The sequence below is a fragment of the Electrona antarctica genome (genome assembly GCF_951216825.1).
Source record: "Electrona antarctica genome assembly, contig: scaffold_461, whole genome shotgun sequence".
In the NCBI taxonomy this organism is placed as follows: domain Eukaryota; kingdom Metazoa; phylum Chordata; class Actinopteri; order Myctophiformes; family Myctophidae; genus Electrona; species Electrona antarctica.
This window is the reverse complement of record NW_027637775.1, coordinates 12788-29556: the sequence shown is the minus strand read 5'-3', so window position 1 is coordinate 29556 and position 16769 is coordinate 12788. Positions and strand designations below refer to the sequence as shown.

Sequence of the window (16769 nt, the reverse complement as noted above, 5' to 3'; positions counted from 1 at the left end):
GTCATTATCCGTATAATAATCATATCCTATATCCATCATTACATTGCTATTAACAACAGAGACACAATAACAGCAACAACTGTATTTGTGTAACTTTAAGTCATTGTTCAGGTTGTGTTGCTCTGAGGGAATGAGGAGCATGCGTTTAATAGGGTTCGACTGCACTTTTATTCAATGTTTTTTCAAATGCTAAATAATGAACAAACCCCACATTCTTTCCCCAGGTTAAAATGTAAACAGGCTAAATTATGATGGCTGATGCTTCATTCACTATAGACAATGCATTAAAATGCAGAGATTAAACGTGTTAATGGTCACTGGTTGTCTGGCATTGGACAGATCACCTGTTAATGATCACATTATGGATGAACTGAGACCATGTTACACCTCTTTGAGTTTCAACAGAACTACAGAAATAGGTCTATGACACAGAACTTATTATTATTATCATCCTTTGTGAAATGTTAAAGGTGCTGTAACTTGTAAGGGATATGTTTTGTTAAAATAGCTCTACTAATCATTGCTATATTGTTTGTTCAGTAACAGAGGTCTTCCCACGTCTCCATACCCATTTCACTAACATAATTATTACTATTTCATAATGTGAAATGTGTTAATAATAAAATTGACCAGTACTATGGGCCAAATCTGAAATGGTAACCAGATAATTGGCCATTTGAGATGCATGATCTGAGTAGGAAAGAGAGAGAATACATCTTGTGATGTCAACGTGCAATGTCAAATATAAAATAAAAAAGGAAATAAAGACAGAAATGCCTCATAAAGTAGAAAAACTAGAAAATAAAAAAATGAATTAAAAGTAATAAAAATCACTCAATGTCAGTGTTCAATGAATCTGATGAAAGGAGATGTAGTTCGCACACTGGCCTTGAGCTCAACATTTTTATTTCATGGAGAAGAGGATACAACGTTTCGACCCCTTCGGGTCTTCGTCAGGATATGTTCAATTAATCTAACATGGTTAAAATGGTGTTTGAAAATACAATGGGAAGCTTGTATATGGACGTCTGTGACTCCTTTCATATATTTGACCAATGGCTGTAGACATAATATATAAGAAGGTACACAATATGTATTTTGTAACACGTTTTATTTCATCCATACTTACACATGCATGTACAAAATGTGATTACGTGCTAATTTCTTCCCTGTCACAGACAATGTGTCTAATTTAAAATGTCTTGAAAATGTCCAATAAGAAAATCAACAACAAAAAATCATTTGGGTTTCTCTCGAGTGTGAATTCTCTGGTGGCTTTTAAGGTGTGCCATTTGAGAGAAGTGTTGTCCACAATCATCACATCCATATGGTTTCTCTCCAGTGTGAATTCTCTGGTGTGTTTTAAGACTGTCCATTCGAGAGAAGCGTTTATCACACTGATCACATCCATAGGGTTTCTCTCCAGTGTGAATTCTCTGGTGTGTTTTAAGATTTCCCATTATAGAGAAGTGTTGTCCACACTCATCACATCCATAGGGTTTATCTCCAGTATGAATTTTCTGGTGTGTTTTAAGGCTTGACATGTGAGAGAAGTGTTGTCCACATTGATCACATCCATAGGGTTTCTCTCCAGTGTGAATTCTCTGGTGTCTTTTAAGGTCAGACAACTGAGAGAAGTGTTGCCCACACTGATCACATCCATAGGGGTTCTCTCCTGTGTGAATTCTCTGGTGGCGTTTAAGGCTGGACATTTCAGAGAAATGTTGTCCACACTGATCACATCCATAGGGTTTCTCTCCAGTATGAATTTTCTGGTGTGTTTTAAGGCTTGACATTCGAGAGAAGTGTTGTCCACATTGATCACATCCATAGGGTTTCTCTCCAGTGTGAATTCTCAGGTGTTTTTTAAGGTCAGACAACTGAGAGAAGTGCTGATCACATCCATATGGTTTCTCTCCAGTGTGAATTCTCTGGTGTGTTTTAAGATTTCCCATTGTAGAGAAGTGTTGTCCACACTGATCACACCCATAGGGTTTCTCTCCAGTATGAATTCTCTGGTGTGTTTTAAGGCTAGACATTGTAGGGAAGCGTTTACCACACTGATCACAGCAGTGGCATTTTGGCTTAGCCAAGCTTCTTTGTTCATTCACCTCTGGTAGAACAGGGAAGCCAGACTGATGATGCAACACTGAATTGGAAACAAAGACAAAGGAAATGTTGTTTAGAGGCATTCCTGGACTTAAAATGTGACCACACGCGATGTACGGACTGCCATCGCGGGGGTGGCAACTGTTGAGGACAGCTGAAAAACTATTTTCTTTGTCCTTTTTTATTTTTCCCTGCTAAAGTATGCAAATTCCGCCTTTTTGTACACAATCATTTTGGAAGATAATACTAGTCTTTTACTAACTGGCTAACAGAAATAGCAGAGAAAGAAGTATTAACAACGTAAAAAGTGTGTTTATTTTGGTCCGCCTAAAGCTAATTCATGCTAATGTTCCAGCTGGGGGCACTGGTGACCACAACAATGGAAAATGCGGAAATGGCTTCCTATTTCCAATAGCAGAAGAAGAAGACTCGAATGAATGTAATGTAAACATTGTAACATTATGTCACCATAACGTGGTTATTATTAGTTGCTTTGGAATGTACCTGCCATGAAAATTAAGGTCATAATAACGCAGATCGCATCGATATGTAATATAGCGCGATAATGTACTTGTTTTAGCTACAGGATTGATATCAATATATTAGCTAAATGAAGCTAACGACTATCGTTGCGGGGTTGCCAGTTTCTGCGAGAGAAATAAGCAACCCGGTATATGAAAACAAGCCCAAAATAGCCGATCTATATGCATACAAACAACACAAATCTTGTGTCTGGCATAAATGATTTTCAGATGGGGGTCTGCAGACAAATAATAATAATAACAGGCTAATGAAACAGGAATTAAGAGAAGAGCCAAGAGGGCACAATTTGTGCTGGGAGAGTTTGAGAGCAAACTGTCCTGTTGTCTGTTGGTTACTGTTTTTTTTTTTGCATTCATATAGCTCTTTTATTTGTACTCATCTGGAACATTTACATAGGCCTAATTTATCTGCCACTGTTATTTTCCCTTTTTCATACTACAAAATGCCAAATAAATACAGTAGCCCATTTAAAAAAGGAGAGATAACAACATTCTCTAATTGTGTAGACTTATTGTAAATTAAGTAATGCAGATGTTTAACAATTATGTATATCTTGAGAGTGTAAAATTAAACATAATTGACCTTTTAAGGTTTCTTTTTACACTTGATAGTTAAAGATCTAATAAGGGTCCACTTGGTTACCAACTCTCCATAATCAACTACACTTTAAAAACAAGCCCAAATGATCAACTACACTTTATTTTTGTCAAATACATTTGTATTAACAGGTTATAAATTATAAAATTGGTACAGTAGGCCTATGCATTATTTTTATTTAGAAACAAGGCCAACTAATTATAATAAGCAGACATGGCAACACTGCTGGTTGACTAATGGAGGAATGAAGGGAAAACAGCGCCCCCTAAAGTCACAGATCACTGAACTAAAGCTTAGAAGTCCATTTTCTCTGCTTGGTCTTTTTTCCACTACTCCTGCAAGACATTTATCTATACGCCATATGTGACCAGATTTGACCGAGGGGCTGCCATTGGATTTTTTTGAATTTCCGTTTTTTCATGTCATGTGAAAGCAGGGAATCATAGCTTCAAATTGACATATTGGTTGTTCAGTTTGACCCACCAGGTTTGGAGATATGGCTTATAGAAAAATGTCTTGCAGGAGTAGTGGAAAAAAGACCAAGCAGAGAAAATGGACTTCTAAGCTTTAGTTCAGTGATCTGTGACTTTAGGGGGCGCTGTTTTCCCTTTATTACTCCATTAGTCAACCAGCAGTGTTGCCATGTCTGCTTATTATAATTAGTTGGCCTTGTTTCTAAAGAAAAATAATGCATAGGCCTACTGTACCAATTTTATAATAATTTATAACCTGTTAATACAAATGTATTTGACAAAAATAAAGTGTAGTTGATTATTTGGGCTTGTTTTTAAAGTGTAGTTGATTATGGAGAGTTGGTAACCAAGTGGACCCTTATTAGATCTTTAACTATCAAGTGTAAAAAGAAACCTTAAAAAGGTCCATTTTGTTTCATTTTACACTCTCAAGATATACATAATTGTTAAACATCTGCATTACTTAATTTACAATAAGTCTACACAATTAGAGAATGTTGTTATCTTGATCGTTTGCCTGTTATCTCTCCTTTTTAAAATAGGCTACTGTATTTATTTGGCCTTTTGTAGTATGAAAAAGGGAAAATAACAGTGGCAGATAAATTAGGCCTATGTAAATGTTCCAGATGAGTACAAATAAAAGAGCTATATGAATGCAATAAATAAAAAAACAGTAACCAACAGACAACAGGACAGTTTGCTCTCAAACCCTCCCAGCACAAATTGTGCCCTCTTGGCTCTTCTCTTAATTCCTCTGTTTCATTAGCCTGTTATTATTATTATTTGTCTGCAGACCCCCATCTGAAAATAATTTATGCCAGACACAAGATTTGTGTTGTTTGTATGCATGTAGATCCGCTATTTTCGCTTATTTTGGGCTTGTTTTCATATACCGGGTTGCTTATTTCTCTCGCAGAAACTGGCAACCCCACAATGATAGCCGTTAGCTACATTTAGCTAATATATTGATATCAATCCTGTAAGCTAAAACAAGTACATTATCGCGCTATATTACATATCGATGCGATCTGCGTTATTATGACCTTAATTTTCATGGCAGGTACATTCCAAAGCAACTAATAATAACCACGTTATGGTGACATAATGTTACAATGTTTACAATACATTCATTCGAGTCTTCTTCTTCTGCTATTGGAAATAGGAAGCCATTTCCGCATTTTCCATTGTTGTGGTCAACAGTGCCCCCAGCTGGAACATTAGCATGAATTAGCTTTAGGCGGACCAAAATAAACACACTTTTTACAAAATATCGTTGTTAATACTTATTTCTGTGCTATTTCTGTTAGCCAGTTAGTAAAAGACTAGTATTATCTTCCAAAACGATTGTGTACAAAAAGGCGGATTTTAGCGGAATTTGCATACTATAGCAGGGAAGCCGTATGTCTAGTTAGCATTGGTTAACCCAATGGTTATAACATTAGACATAGTGACATGTTTAAGCATTTATTTCATATTTATATGTCGATATCAGCTCTGACATTTATTACAGACCTGCTCTAACATGACATGAATAATAATATAGCTTCAGATTATTTTAGACAGAAAAATAAAAAAGGACAAAGAAAATAGTCTTTCAGCTGTCCTCAACAATTGCCACCCCCGCGATGGCAGGCTCTATATCACGTGTGGTCACATATCTCCAAAACTGGTGGGTCAAACTGAACAACCAATATGTCAATTTGAAGCTATGATTCCCTGCTTTCACGAAAATTCAAAACAATCCAATGGCAGTCCTTCGATCAAATCGTCACAAATAGCAAGACCTATAGTGTTAAGTTAATGTACCCTATTATCAATTTAGCATCCATTTATAATTCGATTCTACAATCATTTTATATTTTAGAAAATACATGACAACGGTAGTCAATGCTAAAATAAATCAAAACAAACAAATTACTAGATAAAAAGAACATCCTTATGGCATGCTGTATATCCATATAGACACAGTAAGTAACTTACAGAGGTCTTGATGATCCTTGGGTGTGTTGAGAGAGTTCATCTTCAGCTGAAGTCTGGAGTCCACAGTCAGATGTGATCAGAAAGTATAGATATCCTGGAGGAGTTGTGGAGAACAACTACAAACTCTTCTTATACTGGAGAGCCTGAGGTGGAACCACTAACTGCTTGGTGTTGATTGGCCAAAGAGTGGAACAATACAGTCATCAGCCACCAATCTCAACCTAACAAACTGCTGCATGTGCTCCACCCCTCTCTGACTCCTCCCCCAGGTCATGCTCTATGCAACATTCTAGAAATAAACTGCTAACTGTGAGATTGCTTTGTAAGCTTCATATTTAATATATGAATCTATCTATATCCAATATAGAGTATCTGGCTATCTGGATAATATATGTATAGTCTAACAATATTGAATAAGTGGATATTAATTATAAATATAGCTGCAAGCAGCGATAAAGCGGGACCAAGATAGAAGAAGAACAATGCGCAATAAGAACAACATGCACAAATGAGACTGACGAGCTGAGTTGTCGGTACCGGGATTTGAACTCACAACCTTGTGGACCGAAGGCGGGAGCTCTACTGACTGACCTACACAGAGACAATATTGACAGTGACTATATTGTAAACAGTAAAACCATTCAGTGATTTGGTAACAAGAAGGTGTGTCCTCATTTTAGGCATGTCTTTATCCATTACTACAGTGTGTTTTCACGCACAGTTAATGTGTGTGTGTGTGTGTGTGTGTGTGTGTGTGTGTGTGTGTGTGTGTGTGTGTGTGTGCCTGCCTGCCTGCCTGCCTGCCTGCGTGCGTGCGTGCATGGCTGCATGCGTGTGTGTGTTAGGCAGACAATCGTTCATAACCATGGATTTGGATTGAAGAACATCTCTTTAGTTGTTGTGGTGTTTAACATAAGGTGGCTATTATCACACCAGTCTATAAAGTTATTGATCTCACTGATATAGCCCACAGGGCGTTCAACAATATGTCAAATGTAATCAACTTCAATATTTCTATAGTTGAGTCATCACAAATCTTGCAGCACACAATGCATAGACTGAGTTGTCTTTACCCGGATTTGAACACACAACCTTGTGGTCCAACGGCGAGAGCTCTACCAACTGAGCTATGCAGACAGTCAGTTGACTCATTCTAAACAGTAACATCATTCAGTATTCATATTAGGGCTGTCCCCGACTAAGGATTTGTATAGTCGAAATTAATATGAATAAATTTGCTGTTAGTCGACTGATAGTCGACTGAACACCCCCCTGCACCCCCCCCCAAAAAAAAAACACATTTGCATTAAAGGGACACTTCACCCTTTTTGCCAAAAAATATATATCAATGACGTTTATAAGATTTAGAACACTTTCCTGGCATTATTTTTTGTGTAATCTCTGGGTTTAGATATTTTAGATTAACGGGTGGCTCTGACGTCAGAGACACTCTTCCGTATTGCTACCGGACTACATTGTCTCCTCACACTGCAGCTATAGACCAGCCCCACGGACACTGTTCCACCCACCTACAACCTTCGTTGACTCCACCCCCACATGCGCATTTGTTATTGTGTTTGTGTCATGTTGCCGTCGTCAGCAGAGCAGCACCAGAGTATACAGAAAAAAACAACTCAGAGGAGACACGCTGTGTAGTGTTGCCACGAATTCCCCCCCCCCCCCCAGGGCTGCCGAAACAATGTGTACCAGTAACTTCACAATTGCAACGCAGCTTTGGACGCACATATAGACAGATGTCTGGAAACAGACGAAATGTTTTTATAATAGTCATGGGGGCACTTAATCCCGTATTTTGGGCTCGTGGAAAAATGACAGCGCGTTATGGTGATTCTCAGTCACTCACTCCCATGCAGTAATAAGAAGGGGCAGCCAACTGAGCTATAGGAACAGGAAAGCAAGACACTGAAACCTGGTGTCTGGAAGGGCGCTAGGCTCAGCTCATTGGTCAGTACTCTTCATAGGCATGCAGCAGAGCCAATCACTATGCAGTATCGTATCTTAGCAACTATTTCACCACGCTCCGTTCCACAACATTGAAAAAACAAATGGATTCTGTTGACAGCCAAAAATCTTATCTACCTCAGAGTCAGAAAGTTCTAGTAGTGAGATAGAACTAAAAAAGAAGAAAAACTAAGTGCAGAGCTAAGTGGGAAAAAGATTCGGTGGATTTTTATGAAACAAAAGCTTTGCAGTTTGAAAGTGGATATTCAAGCTTTCCCTACAGCTGCAATGTTGGTGAGTTTAATGTTGTTTAATACAAGCAGATGCAAATTGGATGAATGGGGAGTTAATGGATGGTTTATGGCAAGTCACTTCATATCATTATAATAAATCTAGAGTTGGGGGGGGGGGGGGGGATTCGTGGCAACATAGCGTCTCTGGTGCTGCTCTGCTGACGACGGCGACATGACACAAACACAATAACAAATGCGCATGTGGGGGTGCGGTCAACGAAGGTTGTAGGTGGAACAAATCGCAGTGTCCGTGACGGCTGTGTTTTGGGGCTGGTCTTGCTGCATTGTGAGGAGACAACTGTAGTCCGGAAGTGAAGTAGAACAGTGTCTCTGACGTCAGAGCTACCCGTTAATCTAAAATATCTAAACCCAGAGATTACACAAAAAATAACGCCAGGAAAGTGTTCTAAATCTTATAAACGTCATTGATATATATTTTTTGGCAAAAAGGGTGAAGTGTCCCTTTAAGGTTGGGCGATAAGCTCTCAAGGCGCCGCGTCCTGCCTGTTTTTGCAGCGCCGTTCGCTACGCGGTGAGAGCTTGTAGATCCGTCTATTTTTGCAGCGCAGCTGCGCAGCTGCAAGCCAAGCTAACATCACAACCACTGGCTGGTGCCAGTGTTGTTAGCCGCAGCAACATGTAGCCTGCCCTGGTAACTTCTCCTCCTCCCCGGAGAACTCTTGCCTCCCCGCACCGTCGGGGAGGCTGATCCACAAGCTCTCAAGGCATCGCGTCCTGCCTGTTTTTGCAGCGCCGTTCGCTACGCGTTGAGAGCTTGTAGATCTGTCTATTTTTGCAGCGCTGGTGTCGGGGTTCGTTCACGTTGTCAATAAAAAAATAACCTAGATTACAGGCGGAGATGAAGTTCAATCAGTGGGTTGAATCAGTAGCTACGCGCTAAGCTAACGATCCCCGACCCTACACTAACACTAGCAGCCTGTTTTTTATTTTCCCCCCGACTTCACGGGTGGCGCATTGGGATTGTGATGAGACACGAGACAGCAGTGTGCATTCTGTTGTGACTGTATATTATTAAACTGCATGGGTCTGGACTCCGGAGCATAAACAACATGTAGGCTACAGTACAGTAGCCTCCCTCGGCTCGGTCCCTCCCAGCCTTTACTCTGGCTGCCAGAGTGTTCCCCGATGCTGCGGTGCGGGGACTGGGAGCATACCATTATGGAGGAGGGGTTTTCCACCCGGCCCAAAAGAAAAAAATCGTCCCGACTGTTTTTTTTTTTTTTTTTTTTGGTGAACATCGACTGAGAGGTTGTCAGTCGACTGAGACCCGTTCCGATCGATTAGTCGACTATTTGACTAATCGAGGTCAGCCCTAATTCATATAGGTATTAGGTGCAGAAGAAGTTTCACAAAACAGCAATTTTCATTGGTTCATAAAAACATTTTTTCACTTAGAAAAAATGTGCTACGATTATTTGTCCGTATAGGTGCTACGATTATTTGTCCGTATAGGTCCAAAGTTCACGTGTAGAAGTTTTCGTGCATTTTGAGCAAAGATTCTGGGAGGAGTTACATTTGAACTGTTTTTCATATAATTCAAAATGGCGGGTGATCTAAAGGTCAGAGGTCAAAAGTCAGAACACGAAAGTTGTTCAGCATGAGGAGACACATGTGTATCAAAGTGTCATTGCCAACGGTCAAACGGTTCATGAGCTATGCACGTTCAAAGTTTGCAAGTTTTGCATCAATTGAGTGCTATAGCGCCACCATTTGGCCAATCATGATGGGCTTTGCATAGTCACCGTTTGGCATGGTCCTCTATCATGTTGACAAGTTTTGCGAAAACCGACTGCACGGTTCAGTCAGAACAGCTATTTGTGGCGAAAGGAGAAGGAGAAGAAGTACTGATCATATAATTCAAAATGGCGGGTGATCTAAAGGTCAGAGGTCAAAAATCAGAACACGAAAGTTGTTCAGCATGAGGAGACGCATATGGGTATCAAAGTGTCATTGCCAACGGTCAAACGGTTCATGAGCTATGCACGTTCAAAGTTACCTTTTTAAATTGAGCGCTATAAGCGCCACCATTTGGCCAATCGTCTTGGGCTTCGCATATTCACCGTTTGGCATGGCCCTCTACCAGATTACCGCGTTTCGCGAAAACCGACTGCACCATTCAGTCAGAACAGCTATTTTTGGCAGAAGAAGGAGAAGGAGAAGGAGAAGAAAAAATATAGCTGCAAGCAGCGATAAAGCGGGACCAAGATAGAAGATGATATTACAATCCTTAGTGGTCTAGGGGTGGAAAAGGATGCAATACTGTTGGCGAGTGAAGATTCGCTTTATTAATGGCCTTTTATTGGCTCTTTTAAAGGTCAACTTAACGTACAAAGTTACATGAATTTACATTTCAACTTAACAGACAATGAACCCTGGCACAAACCAATAAACAATCAAAATACTTATAACCTAACGTTTAAGTACACACTCACTTACCTAACATAAAAAAAGGACAATTGAGATCAAGTATAATCTTACTACTCTAATCTAGCCTCTATCAAAAGTGACTGTTACAAAAAGCTGGTGCCAGTAGTTCTACAAATAAAGTTGAACTGCTTAACAGTAATCGGACAGGAATCAGTCAACCAACGGCTGCCCTGAAACTCTTCATTTTAACAGTCTTCTAGCAAGTTCAACATTTACCAAACGTAACATCACAGAACATTAGAGTGCCGAAGGGTGTGTAGGCCACGCACCTGGTGACACCAAACTTTTGGGCACCAGCCTATAGACCACACACCCACCATCTCTATGGACAGTGACTAACACACTGCCCAACGCACACAGCTGATAGCAGTTCTTAAATAGGGCCCAGGTGGACAGTCTTCTTCTGATGATTGGCCGAGCTTGATGAGGCCACACGAAGCAGGTAGGTCTCCTCCCACACACAGGACCTGAGACTGAGAGCTGCAGTCAGTAACAAACTACATACTTTACACACACACACACACACACACACACACACACACACACACACACACACACACGTGTGTAACACCCCCTCCCTCAAAATCAAACAAAGTTTGAACAACATTTACATTCTGGGCACAACCCTCCCAAACACATCAATTACGGGATAAACCAGAATTACCTTGGTTTACATTGCTTTAGCTTGAGGTAGCCTCAACCACACTCTAGTGAGGAGCACGCCTACTAAGACGCCCCCTGCACTCTATAACACACAGAGTTAGCCGCAACTATACTCTAGTGAGGAGCACGCCTACTAAGACGCCCCCTGCACTCTATAACACTCAGTTAGCAGCAACTATACTCTAGTGAGGGAACACCTATTAACACAAGACACCCCGTGCACTTTGCACACACAATCACTGAATTAGTCAAATACATGACAACTGAACATACCGAGTGGGTCACAAAGGAACATTTGTCGCATGTCTTCTATCATGAAAGGGGAAAAAAAACACCACCTCCCATTTATCTGTATGGCTTGTTAAACCCTGCCACCTTCCCTCCACCCCTCAGCAACAAAAAACCCTTTCACATCTCAACATATGGATATGATATAATCAACACTGATTTATCTTGGTACATGGGGTTATATAGAATAACCTCTAATATTAGAATTAATTTGAATGCCAAACAAACCAGAACACTGGCTCAAGCACATTTTACAACCCAAATGAACTAATCACCGAACAGGGAACATTCAAAACATTTCTTTTCATGGCAAAAAAAACACTCACGAGCCTCAGAAGAGACATTACCATTACAGAGTGCTTGGGTGACATTTGTTTATCAAGTATAATCTTACTACTCTAATCTAGCCTCTATCAAAAGTGACTGTTACAGAAAGCTGGTGCCAGTAGTTCTACAAATAAAGTTGAACTGCTTAACAGTAATCGGACAGGAATCAGTCAACCAACGGCTGCCCTGAAACTCTTCATTTTAACAGTCTAGCAAGTTCAACATTTACCAAACGTAACATCACAGAACATTAGAGTGCCGAAGGGTGTGTAGGCCACGCACCTGGTGACACCAAACCTTTGGGCACCAGCCTATAGACCACACACCCACCATCTCCATGGACAGTGTCTAACACACTGCCAACACACACAGCTGATAGCAGTTCTTAAATAGGGCCCAGGTGGACAGTCTTCTTCTGATGATTGGCCGATACTTGCACACACACACACACACACACACACACACACACACCCACACACACACACACAGTGTGTGTAACATAAGCATTATGAAAGATCACTATTATTATTATTTTTGGACGCTTCTTTTTTTGTTTTTAATATTTACTTTGTCTTTTCTTGTTTATATTTTAACATGTTCGGAATGAATAAAAAAATAAAAAAAATGGATGGACGGACCCCTGGACAGTATTTGTGCCACGTTGTGGCGTGAATTGAAGCAACAGTTCGCCTCGCAGTTTCGGATGCGACATCCACACCGTAGCCAGCTAAATACGTGCAAAGCAAGACGGGACTACTTTACTGTCTTTACCTGATAAATGGGGGGAGGTGTGAGATGATATAATTTAATTCTAGGTGTTGGTAGTCCGGTAGCCTCGGAAATCCAGACGTTTTTATTTCCAGGGAGAAAAAAAAGTCTGGAATCAATTCGGCATACAGTAGTGCAAACGTTGCTCACTCTCTGCTGATTTCTGATCGTCTTGTTAAATTGACGCACACACGTACACACACACACACACACACTCCTCTCTCTATAATTTCATATAGGTATGGCTTTGCCCACTTATTTTGTAATGAAAACCTGTCCAGCTCATGGACTATAATGGAAAGGGTAAAGGCCTATTCATAGTCTGGATTTTCGGTGGTGAGGTGACCACCGTTCCGGTGGTGAGCTGACCACCGGAGCTGAAATAACGTTGATCGGTGGTGAGTAAAAACAGAGAGAAGGGCTGGAGCGGTGGCGGTGGTTTGCTCTTCACCGCGGCTTGTGACGTCATGTTGTAGTTCGGTGGTCACCCCACCACCGAAAATCCAGACTATGTTTGAGCCTTTTGAAGTCAGCTTGGCGGACCTGGCAAGCCTATGGGCCGATTCATACTCCTATTTTAGAGCCGAATAAAAGTCGGTTCGGCTCTGTAGAGCCTACAATGTGACGTCATTTGACTTTTATTCGGCTCTAAAATAGGAGTATGAATCGCCCTAAGATGCTGCGACAGAAACATTCGTCAATCTGGCAAAGCATCCCTTCCAGCAACTAGATGTTGACTGCCAGCACTTCCGGGAGCTTGAAAGACTGACAAATCCAGTCCATCAACGAAAAAAGAAAATAACGATGGAGAAATTACCACCCACCCAGGACTTCAGCACACAAAGCCATCAAGTGATTCCTTCTCCACAGAACTATGGGTAGGCCAAGGAAGAAAGGTCATGGGTTGCCAGTTTGGCTGACCATTCCAGAGGTTTCCAGAGCTTGCAGAGCTGTAAATTGCAAATGCAATTGTGACAGCTAGGCAGAATGCACAGCTCCATAACATGTTTCACGTGACACTATGATGCATATTAATTTGTATTCTTCATTGCATTAAAGGTGTTATTGATGATATGTCATGTTCTGTGACTTTAATAATGTCAAAATAAGTCAACTTTATCACATTTGTAAGTAATCTGATCATTTTATGATGTATATAGTCTGAAAAATACTAGGCGGATTTTCACATATTTCATTGATATTGATAATCTTGCAATTTTATATTTAAAATAGATATTTGACAAGGGCTCCTAGGCTAAAATCCTTTAGTATGTCCTAAAGAAGCATCATACACAATTTGGCGTTTTTATCCGCAAGTGCACTATTCTCCTAAAAAAGTGCACTACGCCACTAGACTATGGGGGGGGTCTGCGGTAGCCATGGGCGGCGGTGGGTCGTCAGGGGTAGAGTGGCCGGATGGTAACCGCAAGGTTGCCAGTTCGAACCCGCGCTCCCCCAGAGTCAGTGTCGAAGTGTCCTTGAGCAAGACACTGAACCCAACATTGCTCCTGATGTGCTGGTTGGTGCCTTGCATGGTTTCCGCTGCCATCAGTGTGTGAATGGGTGAATTGATGCACAATCTATGTAAAGCGCCTTGGATAAAGGCGCTCTTTTTATTGGGTTCGATTACACCGCTGCTAATTGATCATATAGCATATAAACGTCAGTCATCCCGTTTCCAAATCACGCGCCACTTCGCTACAGACAAATCACTCGAGTCACAGCTCCTCCGACACAAAAAAACAAACAAAAAAACAAACAAACAAAGCTGTATGTGACAAGGACAAGAACAGCAATCAGCTACAAATGGACCATTACTGGAGAGAATTGGGAAGCAGTCGCTCGCTGTGTAGTTGGCCAGACACCTTGTACCTCCATAATTTAACTTGAAATTAAAACACATCGTTGCTGTCAGAAACCTGAGCGTCAACACTGTCACAGCAGCATCAGTGATGGATCAAGCCCTCCCAAGGCTCTGGCGCTAGAGGTCTCAACGGGCCTGGCCCTAACTGATCAGGGCCGTGATATAGATGTGATTACCCAACGTTCAGAAGACGTACCCAGAAGAGCCAGAATTAAGGTTTATAGACGTCTTTTCAAGACGTTAGATAGACGACATTATAAAACGTACTGAAGACGTGATTTCCAGACGTACCCAGAAGAGCCAGAATGAACAGTTTAGACGTCTTTAAGATGTTAGATAGACGACATTTATAATACATAGTAAAGACGTGATTTCCGGACGTTCAAAAGACGTACCCAGAATCAACGTCCATAGAAGACATAAAAACCTTTAAGTAGACGTCAATACAAGTTGTGTTATAAACACGATTTCTGGAAGTCTTCTGGCTATGTCTACAGAGACAATAATTCAAATTTCAAACCTTTTACTGAGAAACTTGAGAATGTTCCATCATGCATAGGCCTATATCTCCCCACATACAAAGTACTTCACATACACTGGTTCCTAAAGTGGTGTCCGGTGACCCCCAGGGGTCCGAGAGGTCAAAATGGACCCTTATGGGACTGCAACTCTGAGAGCGTACAAATGGTTGTTCCATTTGTACACAGAGTTATTCTGGCTACATTGCCTACTTGTAGCACCCAAAGAATCGACAAGGGCCCTGTGGTCGACTGATCAGTCATTTCTCAAGATCCCTAAATCAAAGCTGAAATCGCCCACACTGTGTGTATGTTGCCCTGTTATTATGTGTTGTTGTTTTCGCCCTTGGAATTTTAGTATATTTTGTGTACAGCACTTTGCTTCAACCCAGTTTTAAATATGCTTTATAAATAAAGTGGATTACCTTTAATTGCTGAAAATATCTTGGTCCCCTCGAGGGCGACTTTATTCTGCTTCCCCTTCCCCTTCAGATTAAATTTGGACATCAGGTGGTTGGTGAAGAGCCTAATCCAAGAGAAATCAATTACATACAAGATATACAAGTATCATTTTTGCCATCCATGCATAGAATGCATACTGGGAGTTTATTTCAAGTCACATGGAGAACTAAACTAAAATTAGTAAGAGAACCAAATCTAAATGCCTTAAAAGATCTTTAGACATTTTATTTTAATATATAAGAATTACAAGTAAATAATTACTTTACCTGTCGATTACTTTGTGCGTGCAGTCCTTGACATCCTTACCACCTACTTTGGACAGTTGAGAAACCTAAAAATAAAAGCATTTTCTTGTATTACGACTACAGGCATGAGCTGTGAGCACAAGTAGGGATCTAGTTAGAGAAATATGGGAAATGCAACCATTATGACACTGGTTTGTTTATGTTTCAATAAGCGTCTTGTCAGAATGCATGTGATTGGTTAGCCGATTGGCTCGTTTACATATGACGTAAATTTTCCCTTCATATTTAGCGGTCAATTGTCAAATCTTGAGACGTGTGGGGACAAAAGCAGTTTATAGAAATGAAGACTATCTGGCATCTAACCCTGTCATGATCAATACAGTGCTTGTACTGAATGATGAGGCCAGGATTTGAAGAGTAATTCAAGACATCAATAAATATCCAACAGCTAAGAATTTGATGTATTGGTTTAAACTGTAAGTATGCCGAAATCAGACAGGGCATAATCATGTTTGGGCGCTCTGGTGTAACAGGTAGGGTTAATGTTAATCTCAGTAACAACTCACCATCCTTTGAAGCCGCCGTTGATCGTTTTGAACTTGCCAAGGCAACTGAAGCGCTTGACCCAGGTGCACCTAAGAAGCAGATTCAGTGTGTTGTAATACTCTTATTTCAAAGAATGACCTCAAAAGCATTAAACAAAAAGCTATGTGTCATCTCAACAACTCACCATCCTTTGAAGCCACCATTGATTCTTTTGAGCTTGCCAAGGCAACTACTTATATTTACAGTACAAGAGAATTTACAGTACAATACCCATTTTTATGAAATAACACATTCTTGCGCAAGACCACCAGCCTACGTCAAAATCGTCACCACTTTGCCGAGTTACGCCAACCCCGTTCACTTCATGGGGCCAGTCCAATGGTACGGCCTTCACAGTGACACACGCGTTATTTCCGACCCTCGATGTCCAATCTCGCTACCTCTGCTCTAACCCAGCTCATCTTACCTCCGCCCCCTCCCCCTCTGGCTGCTGTGCCGGCCAGGCGACCACACCACCACGTCGTGTTGACTAGACTACACTAATAAGGACCCATGACGGCCACCGCCAGCAACAACACGCCGGCAACAACCCGACACACACATCTCTCGCCTATCGCACGCCAAACGCCACACAACTACACTACGCTTGGTGAACGCAGCTAAAGCAGCTGTGTTCTTCACAG

General features: G+C 41.0%; 1 protein-coding gene across 1 annotated transcript; it reads right to left on the bottom strand.

Annotated features, from left to right (window-relative positions):
* Positions 1-995: 995 nt before the first annotated feature.
* On the bottom strand, positions 996-5798 carry LOC306918659 (uncharacterized protein). The gene is made up of 2 exons (XM_079531545.1): positions 5703-5798; positions 996-2149 (listed from the first exon to the last, which is right to left on the bottom strand). The coding sequence occupies exons 1-2, from the start codon at positions 5740-5742 to the stop codon at positions 1239-1241; spliced, it is 951 nt and encodes a 316-aa protein (XP_079387671.1). The 5' UTR covers positions 5743-5798; the 3' UTR covers positions 996-1238.
* Between the last annotated feature and the right edge of the window lie 10971 nt (positions 5799-16769).

What these genes read in the sequence shown, in the direction of transcription:
- LOC306918659 (XM_079531545.1), bottom strand. Translation starts at nt 5,742, where the DNA reads ATGAACTCTCTCAACACACCCAAGGATCATCAAGACCTCT. An exon ending in CAAGGATCATCAAGACCTCT is followed by an intron (nt 2,150 to 5,702) that starts GTAAGTTACTTA and finishes TTTCCAATTCAG; the next exon opens with TGTTGCATCATCAGTCTGGC.